The sequence below is a fragment of the Rhamphochromis sp. 'chilingali' genome (assembly GCF_963969265.1).
Source record: "Rhamphochromis sp. 'chilingali' genome assembly, chromosome: 9".
NCBI lineage: Eukaryota > Metazoa > Chordata > Actinopteri > Cichliformes > Cichlidae > Rhamphochromis > Rhamphochromis sp. 'chilingali'.
In genome coordinates this window covers 34,920,866-34,945,489 of record NC_137936.1, presented here as the reverse complement: position 1 = coordinate 34,945,489, position 24,624 = coordinate 34,920,866, and the positions used below count along the sequence as shown (strand labels likewise).

The window sequence follows — 24,624 nt, the reverse complement described above, 5'->3', positions numbered from 1 at the left end:
TATTGATCCTATAGCATCCACAGATGGGTTTATTATGAAGCTACAGTAATAAAGCCTGCATAGCAATCAACAAGCTTATTTAAATGATGAAACAGATGCCACTCTGGTATAATCATCAAAAGGACAGAGCAAGGTTAGCTGTTTTACTCGCCTCTGGTGCGCATCTCTCCTCTTTCTCCTTGTAGCTGTGTACACTCAAAAAAATGAAACGTTGACTTTAATTAAAATTATTTTGTCAACAGGTTCCACGAAATTGAATTATGTTAGTTTAAAGCAAAAATCTTTAGTTCATCTAATTTAAAAAAAAACTACTTAAGATTAACAAGACATATTTAAGACTAACTAAATCAAGTTATGTTGTATGAACATAGATGATATATTTTCAGGTTAGATAGTTTAGATTAGTTACTTCAACACATTTCTTATTTGTGGCAGCAAAATGTTAAATTTAAGTTAGATTAATTCAAATATTATATTTTCAGCCACCTTGTGCTTTATTAATTAGTTTTACATAAATCTATTTTGTCAACAGGTTCCACACAAATGAATTAAGTACATCCAACTTATTTTTTAAAATTTATTTTATTGCCAACACATTCAGTGAGCATTTGTGTAAACCCAGTCCAAAATAAAACACAACAGCTCATTAGGGTTAGTAATTAACAGTATGTAGACAGATGCAACATCAAGACTTTAAATTAAATGTCTGTATCTACCAGAAATAGAAGAGAAAAAAAACGCATTGAAGATCACATAACACATTGATAAGATGACACTTGAGTTATGCACATGTGATGCTAGTAAGGTCTGTGAGTGTTTTTTTCTTTTAGTGTCTAAAATGGATAGCAAAGTTGCTATTTGCAATGATTGCTTAGGGTCAGTCCAGTAACACAATGCCAATGAAGTGCTTTCCTTTAACAATGCAAAGTGAAGTGTCCACCTCAACAGCCACAATTAAAAAAAAAAAAAAAAATGTAACAACAACAACAACAACAACAATAATAATAATAATAATAATAATAAATAGTCCACTGATATTAGCAATCAAAGAAAATTACATCACCATCCCAAATAAAACTTTAACAAAACATGCCAACATTATGGTCTAACAATAAAACAGCTTGTCAGCGTTCAGTTTTTTTGCAACAGCACAGCAGTAACCATTTAACACTCGCCACTGTCAACATTTATTTTACCAGTGTTTGGGCAAAAAACTTCAGATGTAAACATTTTAACATGGAAACAATTGTTCGTCTTTAAAAGTCCACAAAATATACATTCATCCTGCATTCCCAACTTGGATGATCTGATATCCTCGTGTTGGTGTTGTTCCCAGACCATCATGAAAATGTTGTTCCAGGTTCAACATTGCAAGTGACCAATCACATTGTTGTGACGTTATTCTATTCCAAGCCATTCGTGCATTTATGAAATTCCAATGTTGCAAGGACAATATCAATTCTGCTTACTGTTTATTAAAGGGTTACGGTTAGGGTCAGGGTCAGTTGATCGGCGGACAGAGGCGGTTTCACGCAGCTTAAGTACAGTTTTTTGTTTTACGCCGGTTTTTCCCGAAGTCGCAAAAGTATGACGTCACAACATTCTGATTGGTCACTTGCAATGTTGATCCTGGAACAACATTTAGTATGATGATCTGGGAACAACACCAACACGAGGATATCAGATCAACCTCCTAACTTACCCTTATTTTTAGTATGTATTGCAATTACCTTTACAATGCACACAATGTAACACAAACTGAATATGAACATATTTCTACCTCATAACAATATGCCTTGAACGCTAATATACACACCACCCTTCAACATTTCTGGTGCAGTATCATCTCTCAATTAAATCCTTTAAATCTCAATACTTTTGATTGTCTCTTAGCTTTCAGTCTTGAGGTTAACTGAGATTCAGTGCATATATCCCACCCATTAAGAGTGCACATGCAGAGGCCAGGTCTTCCAGGTCATGCAGGACACACTAGATGGTTATACCCACATCGGCTGGAGGAGTGCTGGCATCAGCTCTTTCGATGGTAAAGATAGCAAGGGTAATTTGTTCCAGCTCCCTCTGAACAGCTGTAGCTTAGACACAAAAACATAGAAAAATGGCATCCAGTTTTAAAAAAAGAAAGAAAAAGGGCCAAAGCTACCCTTTAATGACGTAAACACAATATTAGGAACATGCACCCCAGTGCGCCACTATTTTAGACTACAGATTCAACGATAAATATAAATAGTTTGGGTATACAAGAAGATTTCCCAAAACATTTAAACAGGTTCCATGCAAATTACAACAACAACAACATTACAACATGCAACAACATTAGTTATTCAAAATTTGGTTTAATACAGATAAAAAACTAAACTAAAATTACCAACCAATTATTCTTTGAAGAGGATGCTTGGGTCTTCATTCAGGTAAAAAGGTAGTGCCCTGAGGACACACTCCCTCCCCTTTTCAATGGTTTCCTTCTGTAGAGAGTGGCAGAGATACAGGAAGAGAAAACAGATATACTTTAGGATGACAGAAACTCACATTATACGCAAAATGAATGACATATCCACTGCACAGATAGACATGTACACAAGACCAACTAATCATCACATGGACATGAATAGTTAACCTGTTGGGCAGGGTTTCCACCACATTATATATGTCCATAATGGAGGTAAAGACAAACTAATACATCATCTTTTTTGCATTCAAAACATAACATAAAAACATTCACTTCTGGTTTAACCTAAATCAAGGGATCAGATTTTACATATGTTTAGGTAATTTAAATTTTCCAACGTTTTGAGTACCAAACTTTGTCTTGCTTAATATAAATGTAAGTGCACTGTGCAGCTACCATACACTAGCTGTTTAAATTTGAAAATGATCTTATTAGCCATAATATTTTGCTACCAACAGAATAACGCACCTGTGTGGCTGGGGCCAAAGTTTGTCTAATTTTCTTCCCTGCAACGCCTCCTTTTTTCTTGAAGACTTTTATGAGCTGGTCAGTGTATTGGTCAAGTTGTGTAAAAAGCCTTGTAACATGTGCAGCAGTAGTAATCCTCACATATTCTGCTTCCACCTGAAAATATGTCAACAAACACAACATACTGTACTGTAAATATACATACTATATGTACACATATACAAACTAAAACTAATGTAGTAAGACCTCATTAAAGCTATAATTTTAACACAAACATTTACACAAAATGCTAATGGAGCCATTACAGCTTTTATTGTTATTTATCAAGTTCCAAAAAATATTGATCACAGCTGATCTGAAAAGAATTTCATGCCTCAGGCCCTTGAACTGCAACCATGGTTCAGATGTGGAGAAGAAATAACAGGGGCATGGGATGGGTCACAAAAGAAAACTTAACTTATAAAACAGTTTTGTTTTTAAAAGTATAACAGTTCACATACCACATACAAGCTCAGCAGTACCACATACACCACATCAGTATAGGAGGGAGCAGGTAAAGGCAGGATCTGAGATTTATAAAGTAAAACAAGAAATTCATTACTTAATTTCAAGAAGCAAATTATTGTTTGAATTACAACTAAATAAAATACTACTCAGAAGAAAAGCAAGAGATTGACACTGCCATGTGCTAACTTTCTATAGAAGCAATTATCACCAGGTCTGTCGACCTCCATTGTCTGTCCACTCATATGTCTTGAATAATTTTATTAAAAAAAGTAAGTGTGTACTTTCACAAACTGTAATTTATAACTACATTGATATGTATAACTCCGCTAGGAAACATGCTGTATTTACAGACCATTTTTACATAATACAGATTACTGATAGAGCAGAACAATGGTGTCACAGTGGCTTTCGCCCTTGACTTTTTGGATTTTAAATGTCACTTTATGCTATCCTTGCTATCCTATTCGATATTTCCGACTCTCGGATTACAGAAAAGGAATCCCAAGAAAGCAAATGGAAAAATAACCCCTTGAAAGAATAACCCCATGAACCCCTGTAGCTAATCCCTTAATAAAACAAAAAACAATAAAAATGTTTCTTACACAGTCCACAAAATAAGCATGTCCAGGACCCAGTAAAACTAATGTAAAACAAGCACACGCAAACGATATAACATGTCTTGTAAGACAAACGCAAAATATAACCATGCTGGACATATAGATACTACACAACATAGTCAAAGAAAAAAGTGGTCTTACCTCTCAAAGAAACAGCAGCTTGGCGCCAAAACAGCCTTTTTCAGTTAAATTTGAAGTCTTGTGCATGAGCAGGCACAAGCCGTGAAACCTTCTTGTTCTGCGCGGTTTCATTACAACTGTTTTTGCATTACTGCCACCTTGTGGATATACAAGGTATATCGATCCTAATTGACTTAAATGTTATGCGATCAAGTAACACATTAGTATTATGTACGTTGAATAATAGACACAATTACGTAGACTTGATTAGAAAAACATATGTTAACTTAACAAAAACATATATTTTAAGTAAAATGAAAATAAATAATTAATATACACTGAACAATCCACCTCGTTCATTTTTTTGAGTGTATAGGACTCTCTTCTCCCCTTCTCTCATCTCTGTGCTGGTGGTCAAATCCCCTTAGCTAAATCAAATGGTGCAGGCAATTGGAGCAGCCGTGAAACCATTTCAAAGGTAAGGTCAGCAGGAGCAGGGGAACAATGGCTTTGTGATATTCCATCTCGCACACAATGTGCTACACATAATTGGAAAGCCTTTGTTATTTGACTCCCATTTGACTATGATGTACAAGATGTGAATACAAACACGACAGGCGTAACGATGGCAGAGGAACACGTTCACACAGAGTTTCCTGGCTTTACATCACAGTTTAGGTCTGCCTGGCTGCTCGTCACCAAAAAGTAATACCTAACTGTCCCCTCGCTAACTTTGCTAACTTTGATTTTACTACTTAGGTCGTGTGGCTTTTTTCTCTTATAGTTTCTGTACTTTTTCTCATGTTTTCTCTTTTTAGCTTTACCGCGGCGTATTTCCTTGGTGTTGTACAGAAAACAGCTACATTTCTGAAGGTTAAGCACAGATACAGCAATATCCAGCAGAGAGCAGGAATCCAACACTGTAAAAGTATTAAAAAAAACATTCAAAATTTTAGATGAGTTATCAGATTTACTCACTCAAAATGATAACATGATTTTTATGTTGTGTCACAGATTATAAAGCCAGTGCTCTTAATGTCAAGACTCCATGGAAAGTCAGTATGTGTTACATGCTAACTGCAAAGAGCACTGACCAACTAAATCCTGTTACTCACTGTGCACTCCCACCTCTTTCTAGCCTCTTGGATGATACCAATAAGAATTAGCATACAGTACCTATGGCAACCAGCAACCTTTGTCAGATTCTTTCATAATATTTATACAGCCGTCTGCCACTAGCTTTATTTAGCTCTAGCTTGATGGCGCTATGTGATAACTTCTTGGTCTTTCTGTCTCACACAGGTGAAAGCCAAACTAAACGCACTCTGAGACAATTTCAAACAGGATGTTGAAATTACAATTAAATTATCACAGTGGGGGTGTCTTGAGTAATGAGTTCAGGATCTGTTATATCTGGTTTTAGTAACTATAAGAAGATAAGTCAGTCTTTCATACTTTGGAATGGGACAATTTCATCCTTATATAGAACATCTTGTGTTATTATCTTCACAAAGAGTGGAATAGTTTTGGTGTTTCTGTGCTTCCTGATGACTTGCTGCTTCATTAGCTCGAACGGAACATGCAGCTTTAATGAAAATGGGGTTCATGAAATATGAGAGCAAACATAAATAAATACCCATTAAATAAACAAATAGCAAGTAGAGTCAGTGTTTTGGTGTTTTTTGCATTTTTTTATTTTTTTTGTTTGTTGGTTTGTTCTTATCTATAGTAACGGAAGAAACATTGCAACTAACTTTACTATCCCTAGTAAGCAATGCATGCGTGTCTGTAAATCCTGTTTATTTATTTATCTATTGTCTCTACTGTTGTGGGGCTGGCCAAATATTCACGACGCTGTGGCGTCTTCCCCCTGTGAACTCCGCTGCTCTGCATGTCTCCTTCTTGTTTACATTAAACATGGTGTGACTCAGATTAAAGGGTGACAATTTTGCCTGGAGGCTGTTGCTATGGAAATGCATCTGCTATAGCTATGATAGGCCATTCATGTTTGATTAATTGGTTTTTCAGTGCTTCTTGGTTTGTGAGGACCCTTAAAGAGCAAGTCCATGGAAAATGGAAAATTAATGGATTTCTGTTTCCTTCGTTTTACTCCATTTTCCTTCCTCCTTCCTTTTTTTGTCTGACTACTTATTTTGCTGGAGCTATTTCCTCATGTTTTAAGAAGTGTAGTGATGGTGTTTTGAATTATGATTGGAAGTTGGAGATTGTCATGGATGGGGGAGGTTTGAGCTTGGTTATTTGAAATGCAAAACGAATGTCTTTGTTCACTGCTGGCTTTTGTGAGCAGCTGCTGAGGCAAACACAGAATCTAATGTCGTGTGAATATTACGAGTTTTCAAAGCAGGCCAGAGCTGCTCACAACATTACTTTGTTGTGCATTTTTATTCTACCAATCTACTGGGACCAATTATGATTAGAGTGCTGAGCCTTCATCTCTGAACCTCTACTCGTGTTTATCAAGACCTCATATGCTCGAGCCCTTTAAATTTGATCTTTTTAGCACTGCACTAATGTGTAATGTATTATTTAACTCATAAATGTTTAAAAGAGCTAACAAATGCTAGTTCATCACTTTCTGATCTGTAAATTCCCAAACATTCCCATTTATGCCAGCATTAAAAGCATCCTTTGGTCTGTGTTCATGTTCTGTTCTGATGAATCTTGAAATAAAGCTTTTGATGTCGTTGCTGTTGATGATCTTATTAGATGGCTAAGAACAGAACTTTATGAGCCTGATTCTGTAACCACTAAAGTATATTTTCCTGGGACATTCCCAGCAGTTTACAACTGTTTTTTCTGCTTGTGCTTATAGAAGTGTTGGCAATACATTTTCTTTTCCTTTTTACAACACAATGACCATAACATCTCAGTTCATTCATACCACTGACTCGGTGATTGCTTGACCAGGTGCTGAGACATCTGGCTTTTCAAATACTAAGAAAAAAAATTTCAGAAGCAGTAAATGAGGAAATCTTAACCTCAATACTACACAGGCTACTGTGTCCAAGGGGCCTGCACTAGGTGCCTGTAGCAGTCAATAGGAACCATAAATTGTACTTTCAGCTGTAATAGAGGGACCTATTGAAATCTGATTTCACTGATAAGCCTGTGTGTTATATGGATGAATGGTTAAACAGTGCAAAATTGCTTTGGGATACAGTTCACTGAGTGGCTTTTACATGCAAAAAGCTTGGATGCAGTTAAAAAAAGGTGCTAACTTGTAAAGTTGATTTTCTCCTTATTAAATTATAACATGCACTCTGTGTGTGGCCAGCTGAGTAGCAGAACATACTACAGACATATAATCACTAACACACACATTTATTTGGAGTCTCTACCTGTGTGTGTCTGACACAGGTAGTGTGCAGCTGATTTTAGAGCAGTATTGCTGATTTTGTTTGCTGTGGCTGTAAACAACATTAAACCCCATTAAAAATATGGAGCTCAAAAGATGCTCAACACTCTGTAAGTCTCACAGGCGAACTACAGGGTTTTCTGGCATTCTTTGTAGCTTTATAACTGTGATCAATTTATCGATTTAAAATTTTTAATTATGGCTGGATGGATGGATCAGTGGATGGATGGATTATTGCTGCTTTGAGCTCTCAGTCTTTCTTAAAGTATACATTTTGCTTAATTTCTGCTTTCTCACCAAACATCAGGCTCCCTCCCAGCAATCATGTATTCAAAGTATTTTCTGGTTCTGCTAACTGTCAAAAATGTCAGGAAACAATAACCCAAAAATTTCCAGGCTTCAGATCAGTCAGGGATGTCAAAGACAGTCCATTTTAGTTTTTCGTATCGGAGTAGTTAACAGTAGAAGTCGTTAGTATTTAGAGAACAAGCATGCCCCTTGATTTAATCTTGCATTTAGTTGTTTTGATTAGTTTTAGTTTAGATGTTTCACTTATTATGCATCTAATTTTCAGTTCAGACCCTCCACAAACCTCAGTGTTGAAGTCATTTTCAGATCAAGTAATCTGGCTAAAAAGCTGCAATTTTGTGAGACAGTGAAGAAAGAAAACCTCTCAGCCTGAGATTATCTGTGAGACCTCTTTTTTCTTCCAAAAGACAACTCCCTCTAGCAATCCCAACGTTTTGCGCATAGTTCATTGTATTATATTTATATTTTATCCAACACATACAGTATACACAATTTCTCCAATTAGAACATGTCATCTCCACTTCGAAACATTTGCATATTTGGCTAATTGGCAGTCAGGAGTTTTAAATAGAGAAGATAGTAAAGCTGGTGTTCTTCTCTCACCCCAGATGCAGGAGATGGCTTTGCACCACCACCAACAACAACACCATCACCAGCATCCTGATGGCGCTCATTATGACCCCGCCCGTAACCACACCCTGATAAACAACTCACCTCCGATACTGCCCAACCCCATGAGTGCACTATCCCAGCTAAACCCACAGGTCAGCCGGAGTGCAGTGCCTCATGGTTCCCCCTCACCTCCCGGAAGTAAATCGGCCACACCCTCACCTTCAAGCTCCAATCAGGAAGAGGAGACTGATCCTCATTTGAAGGTACTGGTGTGGCTTCTCTGGCATGTAGTAGTGGCGATAAAGGCTTGGCAGTGCTTGTACCAGGTTGTTAACATGTAATCCGCAGTGTTGTTTAAGAGGAACGCAGGAATAGGCATGCTTGAGCTTGGGTTATTTGGCTGCCTCGAAAACTTGAACATTGCTGGAGTTGGAGCTATGTCTATTTTTTTCCTTTCATGCTTTGAAAAAAGAAACTTTTTGAGATATTTACTTTTAATCTCTTCAAAAAGTTCAAAATCTATGCCCTAATAGCAAAAGGAAATTCTGTTTTCCATGTTACTTTAGTGAATAGCTGTCATTCTAATCTAGGTTTGCTGCTTATTGTTAGACACACAGGAGCTGATATTAAACCCTTTTTAAATTTCTATAATGAATGAAGATGTGAGACATGTTTTAATTGGCGCTTTTTTTCAACAACAACATGATCTGTTGCCAGTCCTCCCCAACTTTGTCACTGCCTTACCATGTTCTCAGTTACAGTCTGGTTCCAAAGCAACCACTCCTTCATTTAAATCACTCATTCATTTAAATAAGAAGAGAAGGATAGTTGTTTACATTCATTTGGTTTATGTAAATCTGTAAAACTGCTTTTATAAATTGCCCACCAACCAATGTCTCTGTGGATTTGCTTCGTTTCTGTCAGGGGAATGTGAATGAGTGTATAATTGAATCTGCCACTTCCACAGTGTTTCAGATTCATCTGTGTATTTAGCTGCCAGCTCACAGTGATACAGTATAACAAGAAGGGGATCCTTTAGTTTAAAAAATATATATTTCCCAGCCTATGCATCTCTGCTGTGCTGTGTGAATAAAAATGATTACCATCTCTCCTATCAGTAAGTAATTCCATTTGCTCTCTCCAATTCATTCTGAGACCACATCAAAGCCAGAGCAGATACAGCAGGCGATTTAAAATTCCTTTCACCCCTAGCATGAAAATTCAGAATTTATGACTTGCTGAACAACTGCAAAATAAAGATTTGAAAAGGTTTGATACATTCAAATAACAGATGTTATTTTTGACAAAGTAAGGCAGGGAGAAAAACTGCTGTCAACCAGAGTCTGTGTGTGTAAATTGTTACTGTCGGTGAATCATTGCTGCAATATCCAAACACTGGGTATTGAACACAGAAAAGAAATTAAGGATTTAATGAAGCTTACATGTTTCACCTGGGCACAGCGCTATAAGCATTCATCAGCAATGCAATTATTCATTCCGAGTCGAATTAGTAGACTCACTTTCAGTGTCAATAAGCTGTTTTGTTTTTTTGTTTTGTGCCACTGATGGTCTTCCAGATCACGGGTGAGAAGCGACCGTCTTCGGAGATGATGAAGCCCAAGCCCAAACCCCAAAAAAAGAAGAAGAAGAAGGATCCAAACGAGCCTACAAAGCCTGTGTCGGCCTACGCCTTGTTCTTCAGAGACACTCAGGCAGCCATTAAAGGACAGAATCCCAATGCCACTTTTGGAGACGTATCCAAAATAGTAGCCTCCATGTGGGATGGTCTGGGAGAGGAGCAAAAACAGGTAGGCTTCGTTTAATATTCATGTATATACACTATGAGTTCTGGAAAGAGCTTTTTTTGTTGTTTATCAAACATCTAAAAAAAAATACCTCGCAAAAGTTATAAATTCACTCCATAAAAACTGAAACAGTTTTGACCTTGCGGCAGTTGTGACTACCCGATGGCAAGAGGTTAATATCATTTAAGTAGGAGAAGGAGCATAAAAATGTAGCTTGCAAATGAAAAGCGTTTAAAGACAAAAGAGAGAAAAAGAAATAAGCTGGGATGCATTACTATCACCTTTTAGGATGATGCCAGCGTGGTAAAATTGTGAAAAAAGAAAAAGCATAACAAAGAAAAACAGATGCCTATTTACACATTGAGCAGCTTGCGTCTGCCTACCTAACAATTACAAGTTCAGTATTCACTCACCTTCTAGATCTGCTTTTGGGTTCCAACAATTGTTGATGGACATACTGAGTTTTATTTAGCTGGTGATAATTTTCCTTGGCTTCGCCATTATAATGAGCAACCCGTTTTTTTGAAAGTTGAATAATGCTTCAGTAAAAACTTGTAATTCTGATTCTAAAATTAAAGAACTACCTGCCACTCTGAGTGATTGCAGCTTGCATGAGAGTGAAGCAAATAAAAAATTTTATGCTTTTATTTTATAAAGTGAATTTTCTTGCACTCGGACTTGTAAAGATTTTAACCACCAGCAGTGCAGCTATATTTACCTGAACTGAATGGTCAATTGGATTTTATTATAACCCAACCTGTGCATATGAAACTGCATTAACACGTACTGCAGTTTAGAGGTTTCCTGTCCAGCACATTTTCTCTATTTCATTTTCCACATTCCAGTCCAACAGGCAAAGTCAAAGGTTTTTTTTTGTCTGTGTGTTTGTGGTAACAAATGATGGTGTGAAATGAATGAAAAACGAGACAGTCTGATGATCATGCGCAGACTCATATTTTTAGAATATCCAGTCAGGGCGCAGCCTATTGGGTGTCAAATAAAAGCACCTGTCTCCATGACAAAGTGCAGCCCATTCCCCCCAGCCCCAGCCACCATCTACCAGACCCTATCTAGCATGTGTGTTTTTCTCCCACCAAACCTACTTCATACGCTGGACTTTGGAGGCCGTCTGTCCCTTTTATTTGCAGTTAATTTTTGCCGCCTTCACCAGGGCTCTTCACCATGAATCTTCATTTCGCTGCTGACACCCTTGAATGTGAATTCCTCATTTCCTGTCCTTTTATTTATATCTGTTGCCTGGTGATTTGATCATGCTGGGAATACAAGATTAGCAATTGCCTTGTCCTTGGTTTTGCCTCAAGGACATCTTCTCCTGAAATGTTATTGTTTGTGCTGCTTAACCCCTCGTGTCCCGGTTTCTTATTCACCTTAGATTTTGCACTGCAGATGCAACTCTCTTTCTTTCTGTCTCTGTATGTCTGTCTTCATCTCATGCTTTATGCATTTGTCCTTCACAGCTCTACCTGGGAGCACAGACAAAACTAATAATATGGCAATTCCATCATTAAAATCCAGCCATTTAGCATGCCATTTCACAGTTAATTTTTTGATTTGTTTGTGCATTCATGTGTTTAATCAAACATGTCACCTCGCAAGACACATAATTAACTTGAGGTAATGATGTCATTATGGAATAAAATATAGTAGCCTGTCTGGGCAATAACACAGTGAGTGCTCTAATTATTCTCACTGACTAGCACTGTCATTTATTCCAGGCCAGCAAATGGATAAACTTGATAACCGTGTATTTACAGAGTACAACCAATTCAGCTAGTGCACATTAATCCTCATTAAAGTCATTAAAATTTCTGTCCTGGTCTTTCATAATGAAATAAATTCATGAAAGGACATTATAGCGTACTGCATTCACATCTGCTGGTTGGTAATATAATAGTAAAATGCATTCACAATGCGCTCGTATCCTAAACATTTTCGGTAACATTTGATCCCCTTTGAAAAAAAATGAATAAATGTGACATAAATTTGAGCTTGGTAGTCATTTTCGTTATTTGAATAAATAAAAAACACACTGGTCACATACAAAAGTAAGTGAACCCCTACATGCATTGTACCTTCTGAGGAATAAACTAGATTTTATGCCAATGTCCTGTTTTTGGGTTTTCTGTTTTTACAGGATGCCATAATACCAAGAGCTAAAGAGCTCCTTCAAACTGATTTAAATTGGTCTCCAAATTATTTGAAATAAGTAATTTCACTGCAGGGACGGTTGTCTTCAACTAGGGTAGATTACAAACAACTGCCACTTTCTCCAAAAACTGTTTGATGCCAAACACGTCCAAGAACCCTCAAATTTCATTACAGAATCTACGGTCAAAATGCATTTTTGCATCCAAGGAGACCAGAAGAATGCGCATTTTGAGTCCTGCTGTCCTAAAACAAACATTAAAGCAAAACTAGAGTTAATGAGTGAGCAAAAAGGTAAAGACAAAAATGTGTTCTAGAGAAATGACCAGTTGATATGCTCGGTGGAAGCCAAACACAGTGTTACAGGAGAAGAAAATTATTACAACTGTTACACCTCTAGCTTAGTCTGAGAGCTAGCTTGCTGCCTCAGGGACTGGGCAGCCTGCAGTATTTGCTAAGTAAAAAAATAGAATTGTGCATCATATCCAGGACTGTTTGAAGATAATGGGACGCCTTCTATCCAAAAGTTAAAGGCAAACTATAAGTAATGACTTAAAAAGTAGAAATGAAAGGTTTTGGTATGACCTGGTCAAACCGTAGATCTGAATCCTGCATTTACAGTATCTGTAGAGATTTTATTAAAGAGAGTCAAATGTTTGCTTGTACAAAGTGTCAAAAGGCCTAAAAAATCCAAGACATGTACTTACTTAATTGTTGGCTGTCATGTCCTGGCTGTCTCTTCCGGACCCACGAGGTGTGCTCTCTCATGTCACAGTCAGACCCTCTGGAGCCATGCAGGACCTCCAGAATGTAAACACAACCCTTCCCCTACACACAGCTTTGTTTTAACTAGATCACAGCCCCTGTTTCCAATTACCTATAGCGCTCGTCAAACACACAGTGCAGCAAAATTCACATAAGTGCACTGAAGGCAGCGTTTTTTATTGCTGTAGTTTATTGAAGAAACGATCAAAAGTTTCATTGTTGTGATTTATGTTCCTTCTGTGATTCTTTTTGTTACGCTTCAGTGTGCATTTTTCCCACTTTGCTTGTGTTGTTGTGTATTCTCCAGTGCCGCCCTTAGGTTTGGCAGAACAAAGTCTTGTTTTTTGTTTTTAAATTCATGTTTATGTTCATATTTTCTTTTTTTATTAAGCTGTTTTCATAGTTTGCACACTATACAGCGCTTTTTAATTCCCAAAGGCCTTTGCTTTATAGTGCAAGATCAATGCATTATTTGGGCTGTGCTATCCCTCAAGGTGACTACATGTTAAAGCTGCCCTAGAAACACAAAAGAACACTTTTCTTGTTTTTGTTATTTAAGATTAAGATCAATTTTCAGTTTTTACTGCAATGGGGGGGAACAGTGATAATGGATTTGGGGAGGAGGGAGGAGAAACCTTAGTATTATTTAATTGAGTCTGTAGATTTGTACCAGGGAGAAAGGGAGGAAAGAAAAGAACACTGTGAGTTTGAAAAGATGGCATGTTTAGATAATAAACTCCTTCTCTGTGTTAAGTTTAAAAATCTGTCATGCAATATTCAACTATTTTAGTCCATTTTCTGCATCTTTGTCTAGTATTCAAACACTGTTGTGCTTTTTTTTCTTTGGTTTTAATGTGCCTCTGCCTATTTCTCCTCCATTTTGCTTCCCGTTTGCTTCCTCTCCTCCTACTTCTCCTCTTACCAATCGTCGGGTCTTTCAGTCGTAGAGTAATCACTCTCTTCAGTGTCAGCAGGGTGCAGAGTTATTGTCTCCTGTAATTAACTGGTTATCAAACAAGAACATTTCATTAAGGTACAATTAGGGGCTAATTCAGCCGGGACACCTCTGTGTCAGGATTACGATAGAGGCATATGCTCTCTCCTTGCAGCTTTGTTATTTTTTATTCATACTGACCTGCAGCCTTTGACGGCTTCAATTGCTAATGAATCCGCCCACTTTGGAATAATTAGACATCCTTAGGCATGGTAATTTATTTAAAAGTATCCGTCGTTGCGCAAATCATTAGCTGTGTTAAATTAATTTGAAATTAAAGCTGCTGGGAGTAGTTTGGGTTATTAAAGAAGCAACCGTGGGTCTGTCAGTCTATAAGAGGTGATGGGTAAGCCCATTTTTATTTTTTTATTTTTTGTTTTTTCAATGAATTTCCTCATGGGCATCATTATTAATTTGATTGATTTTTTTTGCTTGTTTTTATTTTTAAAGTCTGGATGAGTGCTTAATTCATCCATTCTTGTTCCAAAGTGTCTATCACAGAAGGAAAACAATTATGATATTGTAAATAAGGATGAATGAGTGGATAAACATCAGCTGTTTGAACATGAGATTGTATCCGCCGTCATCCCGGTTTGTTTGCTGTTCTTTGTGTATGTCTGTTTGTTTATCGACTGTACGTGTTAGCGGCTGCCAGCCTATGCGCATTTGGCAAGGCATGAATGCTTAATGGTTATCGTACCCCACCTCTTTGAAGGAAATGACCCCGTCCACAGAGCCACAGACAGTCTCCTCGCTGAGGATCAGTAATTACCCGATGCATTTACTCACGCACAAACGTACATTCTCCTTTATATGAAAACGTTCCCGAGATGAGCTGAGATCTGAGTCTTCCTTATCGATTTAAGGATGGACTTTTTGCAACTTGCTTTTCCTGCATCACAAAGGCACTGGCAGCCATAAAGAGCCTGTGAGTGACATGTGATGACATTAATTCGAATTCCCTGTCTTAACGCATCATTTGAGGTTCATTCAGAAGGCTTGAGATTGCTCCTTTGCTAATGCTGTTTTGAATTCTTTTATTTATTTATTTTCCCCCTCGTCTGAATGATTTGCTGGGACATCAGCTCTGATTAAGAGATGAGCAACAGCCTTAATAGAGGAAGAGACAGAAAAGCAGTACACAAAATGACAAACAGCATCTCGCTCCTCATTTCTAACTATTTTCACACTATTGTGCACAAGCTTTATGCACATTTCATTCTGGATATTCTGAAGAAAAAGAACTACTTTCAGATACGCAAACATCATGCAGATGGTCAAATCTCCCTGACCTGATAACTGGGAAGTGAATGCATTTGATATGCTTTTCATCAAGGAGTACACCGCCGGGTCACGCAATCACACCATGACTCCCAAAATCTCATTCACATCAGTCAGTGTGGACCACAGGGTCATTTTAGCCTTTCACATCACCTTGTAATCAATCGTTGTTGTTGTTGTGTTTGTTCCTGCAGAGCTACAAGAGGAAAACAGAGGCTGCTAAGAAGGAGTACCTGAAAGCCCTGGCCGCCTACAGAGCCAGTCTGGTTTCCAAGGTAACAGCAGGGGTCACGTCTTTGATATACATGGGTCAGCGGCGATATAAGGGATGATAAATTAGACAGAATTCCTTTCACTTTTGTTCCATGGAAAGGGTCCACAAGCTGCACTGAGCTATGTTTGTGCATATATATGTGTGTGTATGTGTAAGAGAGAGAAGGAGCCTGTGTGTGTGCTCACAGGAGAACAGTGAAAATTAGGCCTCAAACACACCCGATTTGGAAGCTGGGGAGAAATGGAAAGTAATAGTACATGCGTGTGTGTTTGCGTGCGTGTGTACGCTCATCGCTGTGCATGTGCAAAAGTAGAAGTGGACATTACCTGTCATTTGCTATCCTCTTGGTGTTTCTGTCCTCCCTGATGCGCCACTAATGTGTTGCCTGAGGTTTGCGCACAACTACCGCTCTCTCTTTGATGCAGGTTACTACAGTTTAGCTCAGCACATTAACATATTTCTATCAATGCTTGTGTAAAAAACAAAACAATTCCTAATTATTTTCTTAAAAAAGCTGCTAGACTACTCCTCATTGGTTTGTCTGTACTACAGTCGTGATGGTACAGGGATATCAGTCTTTAGGTGTTCAGCATTTCATTTCTCCCTTTCTGCATTGTGGTTTTTTTAAATACAACTCTAAATTGCATTAGCATATACCGAGCCCCTCCTCTTTTCCCTCCCTCCTCCTGTCTCCACTAAGCACAGCGCCTCACTTCCTCTCATGCTCATGGGCCGAAAACAAGCACCTTGATTAAGGCATGAATAGTTAATTCATCAGCCTCTTCACTGTGGCGTACTTTCAGCTAAAAAGACTATTCTCATCTCTTGTCTTTGCTGCAATTAGACATTCATGTCATTGCTCCTATACAGGGGCTTGATTGATACTATATGCTGGTAGATTGCCAGTCAAAAATCTGACTGACTAAAATAAGCCTGCAGACCCTCCTTCACTCATTCAGGATCAGCCAATCTGAATGCAGAGCTGAATCTCATGATTCACCACGACTCTCTTTTTTTAAATTACCAATGAAGGGGTCTTTTCAGAGTGAATCGGGGTGGGTGGAATTGGAGGTAATTGGAGCTTCATTTGAAAGATTCACTTCTTAAGCGTGCACCTGTTGCCTTTTTGTTTTGTGACTCATGTTAGTTTGTTTGTGAGGAGAAAAGACAAACTAAAGTTTCATAGCTACCCACTATATGCCATGTCATTTCTCTCATGTTTGTTTCAATCCAAAAAACTCCACACTGAAAATTTAAAAAGTTTACATTTTAAAAAGGTGCACTTTATATTAAATATTGTATTCGTTTCAGTATTTGCAAACCATCTTTCAACTTAAATATTGTTTATTGTAAATCCTTCTGCTGCAATACACAACTTTAAATGTCTGCAAGTCTCAAGTTGACACAGATCAAATCTATTATCTCACTCTTTTCCTCTCCCCTCACTTCATTTTTTTTAGCATTTCATTTTCCACTTGACCCTGCGAATGTGGCTGTCTCTCTTCTTTATCCATCCATTCATTCCCGTTCCATTGATTATTTCAGGGATTCAGTTGGATGGATGGAAGCCATAAAAAAGTAGCAAACCACCACATATAACTCCAACCAGTCCGACAGTTAATGAGAAATACTGGATGCATTTCATAGATAGACATACACTTTCCTCCACGAAAAAAAAGGGAGACAGAACAGTCTGCAGAGCAGATGTGTGTGTACTGCATGTGAGTGCAGTGGAGGTGGGCGGGGCTGGGTGATTTAATACATTAAAAACAGAAAGAATGAAGAATGGGTGGGAACTATAGGTTGAATAAGCAAAGATAGCTTAACATAATAATGAATGCTTTAAAATTTGAGTACTCTGTGTTTTTTAAACGGTACAGCCATGTGAAGAGGACGGTAGACTCTTTACGCATTAGATATACTAAAACAGTTTGTGACTTAGGAGGCTCTAAAAATATTTATACAACCTCAGATGAGCAGCAATACATGACATATGACACCATGGCATTGTTTATGAAACAAACACTAAGCTAAATTGGAAAAGTGTGAATAACTAAGTATGCCCCATGATTCAGTAGCTTCTAAAACCACCTTTAGCAGAAATAACTTGAATGTTATCATTTTCTGTAAGTATTAATCAGTCTGTCACATTGTTAAGGAAAGAATTCAGCCCATTATTTTTTACAACCGTCATTTTATTGATGTTTTGTGGGGTTTTGTTTATGCACAGTTCTCTTACGGTGCTTACAAACATTTCAATCAGGTTGAGGTTGAGGTTGCTGCTTTGCTTGGGATCATTGTCCTGTTGCATGACAGTTTTGGCCAAGCTTTAGCTGTCAGGCAGATGGCCTCACATCTGACTCTAGAATAGCTAGCTCACTGACTGCAAGGTGCCCAGGTCCTGTGGCTGCAAAACAAACCAAAACCATCACCCCTACACCACTGTGCTTGACAGTTGGTGTGAGGTGTGTTTCTGATCGGCTGTTTTTGGGTTTTGAAAACCAAACATCTCTGCTTTGGTCTTGTTTGTCCCAAGGACATTGTTCCAGAAGTTGTGGTTTGTTCAGGTGCAACTTTGCAAACCTAAGCATTGCAGCCATGTTCTTATTAGAGAGAAAGTACTTTCTCCTGGAAACCCTTCCATACCAGCCATACTTGTTTAGTCTTGTTCTAATTAAACTGCCATAAACTTGAACATTTAGCACGCTGAAGCCTGTAGACTCTGAGAAGTATCTCTTGCATTGCATGGTTTGACCTTGGGGTATATTTGATGGGATGTCCACTTCTGGGATGACTGGCAGCTGTCTTGAATAGTGTGAATAATCTTTCTCACTGTACAGTGCTTTTATACATCTTTTATAGACTTGCTGATGATGATTAATCAAGTGTAGCACTTACTGTCTTTATTCCTATGGAAATAGTAGGGGTGTCATTTGCAATATACAGCTTGTGCATTTTGCTTATTACTGGTAAACTCGAGGCTCAGTGTCTTCCCCAGGAATATATACTGGGTTCTATGTTGTACTGCAATAAGCCATAAGAGTTAACACATTGTTACATGGAGTGTAACTATTGTTCTTGATTTTCTCTCTCTTTAAGACATATAATGACCCCGTGGAGACAAAAAGTGCCCAGACAAGTCAGGCTTCTCCACATATGATGCCAGGCAACCCGCCGCTGTACAGTGTGCCACCTCCTCCCCAGCCGACATCGCCATACCTGGGGCCTGGGGCCTTCCCACTTACTGACCTGCAGAGCTATGCAGGACACGCCCCTCGCCACACTCTGTCGCAGACACTCAGCCAATCGCAGATGCTGCCCAGCATTAGTGCCTCTCCCCCTTCCTCCTTCCAGATCAGCCCACCACTTCACCCCCACCAGCAGCTCTCCCTGCACCAGAGCTCACTCCTCAACCAGCCTATCCGCATGCAGCAGGTCCAGTCCCAGTCAATCATCTCTCACCAGATGGGGCTTCAGGCCTCTCTTCACTCCCCACCTCCAGGGCAGCAGGTATAGTGACAAACTAAGACACGTCTGCTGCTAGGAGATTATAATTTAAGATGTGTGCCTAATTTTAATGTACTCCCTATAGGGTTTTTCCCACCTCCAGTCAGAGTACCAGAAGAGCATTGGGGGTTCCCAGTCTCCAGGAGCTCCTGGCCCTGGTCCAGGCCCTGGAGTGGCTCAGACCCATGATTGGGACAATGAATACTGCAATCGGGAGTGTGGCAACCACTGCAGGTCAGTGGGAATTCTTCACATCATATTGTGTTAAATAAATGTGGAACACAGACAAACTAATTAAATTTAATGGTAAAAAGCCTCAATTAAAGAATGGAATTTGACACCATATTTACCTCATAATTTAGGTTGCATTTGCCCTTAGACCAGAATTCCTGCAGAAATAAGTTATAGTATAGTTATAGCTAAGGCAGCAGATGTCTCTTCCACTGCTTTTGCAAAGTAAGTGTTGAAAATTGTCAGCTCTGTTCCATTGAGACGGGGGTGACAGCTGTAGAGGTAATGGTGAGATAATAGAGCTTGTCATGTGTTTGTCAGACAGCAGTAAAAAGAAGAGAAAAAAAAACAAGTTCCATACACAAGTTTTCACTCTTATTATACTAAATGATTTGGCAAACTGCGCAGCCCTGCAGCACTGGAAGATATCGTAAGTCAATAGTGCTGTTCATGCTCAATTACAGTGCAATTTTTATTTCATTAAGAGGGTTTGTTTTGAGAAACAAACTAAGAAAAATTAAATGATCACCACCAGAGAACGATCATGCAATCAAGGAAAAATGCACCTCTGATTTCCCTCTTCCTTTCTATTTTGTAGAGTTGTAGAGTGTGACTCATAATCTAAACTGTGCCTTTGTTTTTGATTTTCCGTTTTTCTGTTTATTTGTTTTTTTCCAGTGGCAACATGATAGGCAGGGACAAGCCACTCTACCTCACCTGAAACTGAAGATGATACTCTGTCGACAAAAACGACACAGAGGAGTCTACTCTCATCCCCTATTCCACTCCCCCACTCCTCCCCCAACCCTCCCATTCTTCTTCTTCTTCTTCTTCTGACGTGCACACTTACATGCAGTGTACACTTGACATACAAACACACACACGCACATGCAAACACACACATGCCGCTTCACACACACAATCACACACGTCACCACCTTTTTTTGTCAGTGTAATTTTTATTTTTCTCAGTTTCTAGAACTTGTGAACAGAGTTTGATGACTACTGTCTGTACCACTTAATGTATTAGCAGTCCTCTTGCTGTTGAAATTTGCCAAGCACTTATAAAGCCTCCCCCCACGCCCTACCCACCCAACCCTCTCCCACCTTCTGAATTGTGTGTCTCTGCCCCCTCTCTGATACAGGCCGGGCTGCAGAGCACTTCTCTCGTGTGTCACCATAAAGTCCCCTCAGGGACCCCATCCAGCTTTAATTAGAACGAGAAGAAAGAAAAATACTCCTTTCCTTTAATCGCTTTATTTTCCATTTGTTTTTTTCCTTTCTTTGTTGTTATTGATGCTGTTTTATTTATTTCTGGCTTGCAAAGCCGTTCCTCTTTTTTTGCCAGTAAGCGATGGGCCCTGTTCTATAGAGAAATATTAACATTTAGTAGGTTCTAGCAGGCCTTGATGTTATCGTAGCTTTGCTTAAGGGCCTGCAAATTAATACAAAAGTCTGGGTGGGGAAGAGAAACAAAACAAAAAGAATCTTTTTTAATATTAAAGACCTGTTGAGGTCTATGAGCTGTCACAGTGTGATTGTAAATATCACTTTTATGGGATCAAATTGGGAATTGGAAGTCCAGATAGATTTGTTTCTTCTTTAATATTACCTGTAAGTCATTGTGTGTGCGCGTGTGCGTGTGTGTGTGTGTGTGTGTGGGGGTGGGTTTGTGGGCGCATGCATGCCTGGACGTTAGAATGTACCACATTCATGACGTGTGCGGCTGAGTATGTATGTGCGTACATGCACGGACACATGTGTGCAGGAGTGTCTCAGCGTTCGGGCGTCGAGTCTTTCTCGTGAATTTTAACAGCCTTGTGCAGCTGGATTTCAGAGGAGTATTTCACACTCTCATTCTTGCATTAAATCTGTGCTCACTGGTGTGTTTTTTTCCAATAAAGTTCAATCTAAAACTGAATACACAATATGTGTCCTGCAGATCATTAAATGGAAAGAGCCAGGTGAGAGACAGAGAGCAAAGAGATAGAAAAAGAGAAAGAAGCGCTGTGAAATAAAATGAGATGTAATGTTGCAGGTGAAAAAAAATTGCCTCAAAATGCCTGCCCCACCCTTCTGTTATGTTGTCTGACCATAATGTCAGTTTTGTGTCCTTCTACAATGAGAAGTGAAGTAATGAAATATGTGAATGGAGCCATCACAGCCACATTACGGTGACTTTTATAACTTTCCAGTTGGTGTTTGGTTGTGTTGATCTCATCTTTTTTTAAACTTTTGTGTGATTAACAGAAATGCATTTTGCTGACAAGACATCTCATTTTTATCTCTTTAAGTGTAGCATCATTTCAGTTTTAGTTGCTGCAAAACTATAACTTTTTAAGTTGTGTACAAAAAAACCCTGCCAATTGTAGTTATTTTATTTGTAAAGCCAGTAATGATAAATATTTTAAATGGTTATCAGCATATTGTTTTCTGCTAGTTGCCCATCAGCCATTTGACAGGTTCTTATTTATAAAATAAAGTAGATCACCTTTGCTTCTTATGATGGAGGTATATTTTTATTCTTATTTTATTGTTTCTTTTCTTTGGTTTGATAAACTTAATGATGATGACCACAACAATGATTATTTCTTTATTTTTTACATTTTGGGTGCTGCTCTTTTCTTTTCTTGCCAGCAGCATCGGTTTGTGTCACAATGCTTCTTTTATTTCAAACCTGCATAATAAAGACTAAAAAGTTTAAAAGTGATCACGCCTGCTCTTTTCCCTGCGGACTTAATGTCTCTCTTTTTGTTTTTTTCCTTCTCTAATTAGATGATCACACCTTTTGTGAAGACGTGGTAATAGTTATTTTAAAAAAATCACAAACACCCCCAACTTTCTGTACTGTACACTGCATTTTCACCAAGGAAGGTCACATATTTGTATCCTAAATTTACATTCAACTCAGGGCTCCAATGGCATCAACTAATTAACCATGGATACAGTGTGCACCAGCCAGCATTGATATTGCCAGTAAACTATTTTAACAAACAAGAGAGCAGATGCGAGAAGACGTTTGCTTGTGAAAGTAGTGCATCGTAGGCGTCTAGTGTGAGATAAAGAGAACAGAGGAATGCAATGTGCATACAAACTCAGGCAACCGTCCAAGTGCTGATTTTACCCCAATTGCACACAAGTCTTCTTAGAGACTTTATGAGAGAGGGGAAGAAAGATTGAAATGGAACTGTCATGATCCCTTCATTCAATGTTTTATTCATGTTATGTCTGCCTGCCGTCTCTTCTTCAGTAGTATTGAATTGGCAAATAGATCATTATTGGACAATTGGAAAACCTGCCACTTTGTGATATGACACACATTATATGAAAATCACAGTCATACATTCTTAATGTAGTGTCAGATAAAAGAGGTTTTGGGTGAAGACACACAGACTTGCCTCTGTGCCTTTTGTGTGCATGCAGTCTTGTGCTCGTATGAATATCTTCTTATGGAAGCGTGTTTCTTCTTTTTTATGTTTGGGTGTTGCCTCTCTAGCTGTAGGTATATTTGTGCATACAAAAGTGGTGTGGTAACAATAGGCTGTTTCTGCTCTACTGTGAATTCAGTCTGTGCTTGCAATCACTGTCTGAAGTAATACCGTAGTAAATACTTCTAGAAGACCATATCAATTTGACACTTCCATCAGCTCCTTTAATCCCATCCCTCATCCCAAAGTCAAAGTCATGAGGCCAACAGAGAATGAAAGGCAACAATTTATGGTGGAGGATGCCATTGAGAAGAGGTGAGTGCAGCAGTCTTGTTGGTTTCCATTGATTTGAAAAGACCACTGCTGCAACTAAATGGATGATATGAGTAACAGCAGGCAGGATGAGAAAGACGGGGTCAGTGTGGTATCCATCTAGTAGACGGTGATGAGAAACTTTTAAAAGTTTATCTTTAATGTGTCGTCCAAAAGGTTAAAACTACCACAAAAGTATCTTTGCATGCAAAAATGCAAAGACAGACAATATGGACAGATGTGTGCAGTGTCCTCAAATATTTTATGATCCAAATAACCCAGTGTTTTTTAGTGCTAGAAACACACCGTACATGCATTAACTTTTGTTTTCTTTATTTATATTACAAAAAAGCCTGGACTGCAAGTTGAGAATAGCCAGCGATGGAAAATTTTCATCACCAACACACTTGTAAATTTCCCCTGTTAGGTTTAAAATTCTTCTATATTTGCTCATTACCAGTGTACTTTAAATGAGGGGGAGGGGTGAAGCTGATTCCATGATACTGGCTTCCCTCTGTCCTTTGAGTTTAGCTTGATACAGGTGAGAAGGTCAGTACTATGGTTAAACGAAACGCTTACATGCAACTGAACTCCAAACACACCAACCCTCAGAGACCAGCCACTGCAGCATATAGACAAAATGTTTCAGTTGCAACTTTGGTGCTGCGGTAAGAGAAACAAACAGCAGGAAATGTGGGTGGTTTTAACAAGAAATGAGTTTCGCTTTGTGTTGAGAATCAGTTAAGGTTTCTTTTTTATGCTGACTGTACTGCACAAAATGTGTTGGTTAATCTACAAAACAGAAGATTTCCTGCATAATTCGCGAATAACAATTTAACATGAAATCTTATAATTATTCTGCTTTTCTTTACAAAAAAAGAGCTAAAGTGCTTTTTCTAAGTAATCAAACACTAAAAATTTGCCAAAAACACCCCCAAAACAAACGTGTATAGATAGCTCTTTTTGAGTTGGTTCACCTAAGTATCAGCTTCATGCTGTTGCACAAAACACTAAAGCAAACATGGGGCTACAACATATATCAGAAAGGTGAGGCACAAAGCATACTTGCGGTTTCACACCTGTAGACATTTACGTAATCCAGCATATATGCTATGTCAGTTTTAGCAACCCTTCGGTAGGTCTTGTGGTGACCGAATTTTATCCGTTTCCTGTCTTTTTTTTTTTTTTGCAATATTACAAACAAATGTTTCAACGGGTTGCATATATCTGTTCAATAATGAGGAGTTCATTTTTTTTAAAAATCTAAAATTCCCCTCAGACTCATTGTGATACATCAGGTGAGGAAGAGTTTCTCACTATGATTGGATTAACTCAAATTTAAATGTATCAATATCAATTTAGCAACGTTGCCTCACACCTTGTAA

The 24,624-nt window shown here is 38.5% G+C and overlaps 1 protein-coding gene and 1 long non-coding RNA gene across 7 annotated transcripts in view; one reads left to right on the top strand and one right to left on the bottom strand.

Moving 5' to 3' along the window:
* tox2 (TOX high mobility group box family member 2) overlaps window positions 1–20,607 on the top strand; it is an 89,690-nt gene extending 69,083 nt beyond the window's left edge. The window contains exons 5-10 of one of the 3 annotated variants that reach the window (XM_080890429.1): window positions 8,473–8,739; window positions 10,042–10,284; window positions 15,682–15,762; window positions 18,861–19,271; window positions 19,354–19,502; window positions 20,178–20,607. In XM_080890429.1, coding sequence (XP_080746555.1) covers window positions 8,473–8,739; window positions 10,042–10,284; window positions 15,682–15,762; window positions 18,861–19,271; window positions 19,354–19,502; window positions 20,178–20,220 — 1,194 coding nt within the window. In that variant the 3' untranslated portion in view covers window positions 20,221–20,607. The remainder of the gene's footprint in view (window positions 1–8,472; window positions 8,740–10,041; window positions 10,285–15,681; window positions 15,763–18,860; window positions 19,272–19,353; window positions 19,503–20,177) is intronic. The other 2 variants (XM_080890430.1, XM_080890431.1) reach the window with 2 other exon arrangements.
* Window positions 564–4,455, bottom strand: LOC308403361. 4 transcript variants are annotated; one of them, XR_013972895.1, is made up of 5 exons: window positions 4,045–4,455; window positions 3,436–3,501; window positions 2,936–3,091; window positions 2,391–2,483; window positions 564–2,093 (listed from the first exon to the last, which is right to left on the bottom strand). It is a non-coding gene; the product is annotated as an uncharacterized lncRNA (long non-coding RNA). The 4 variants fall into 4 exon arrangements; XR_013972896.1 differs by having other exon boundaries at window positions 4,201–4,455; XR_013972897.1 differs by lacking the exon at window positions 3,436–3,501 and having other exon boundaries at window positions 4,045–4,429.
* Window positions 20,608–24,624: the final 4,017 nt, after the last annotated feature.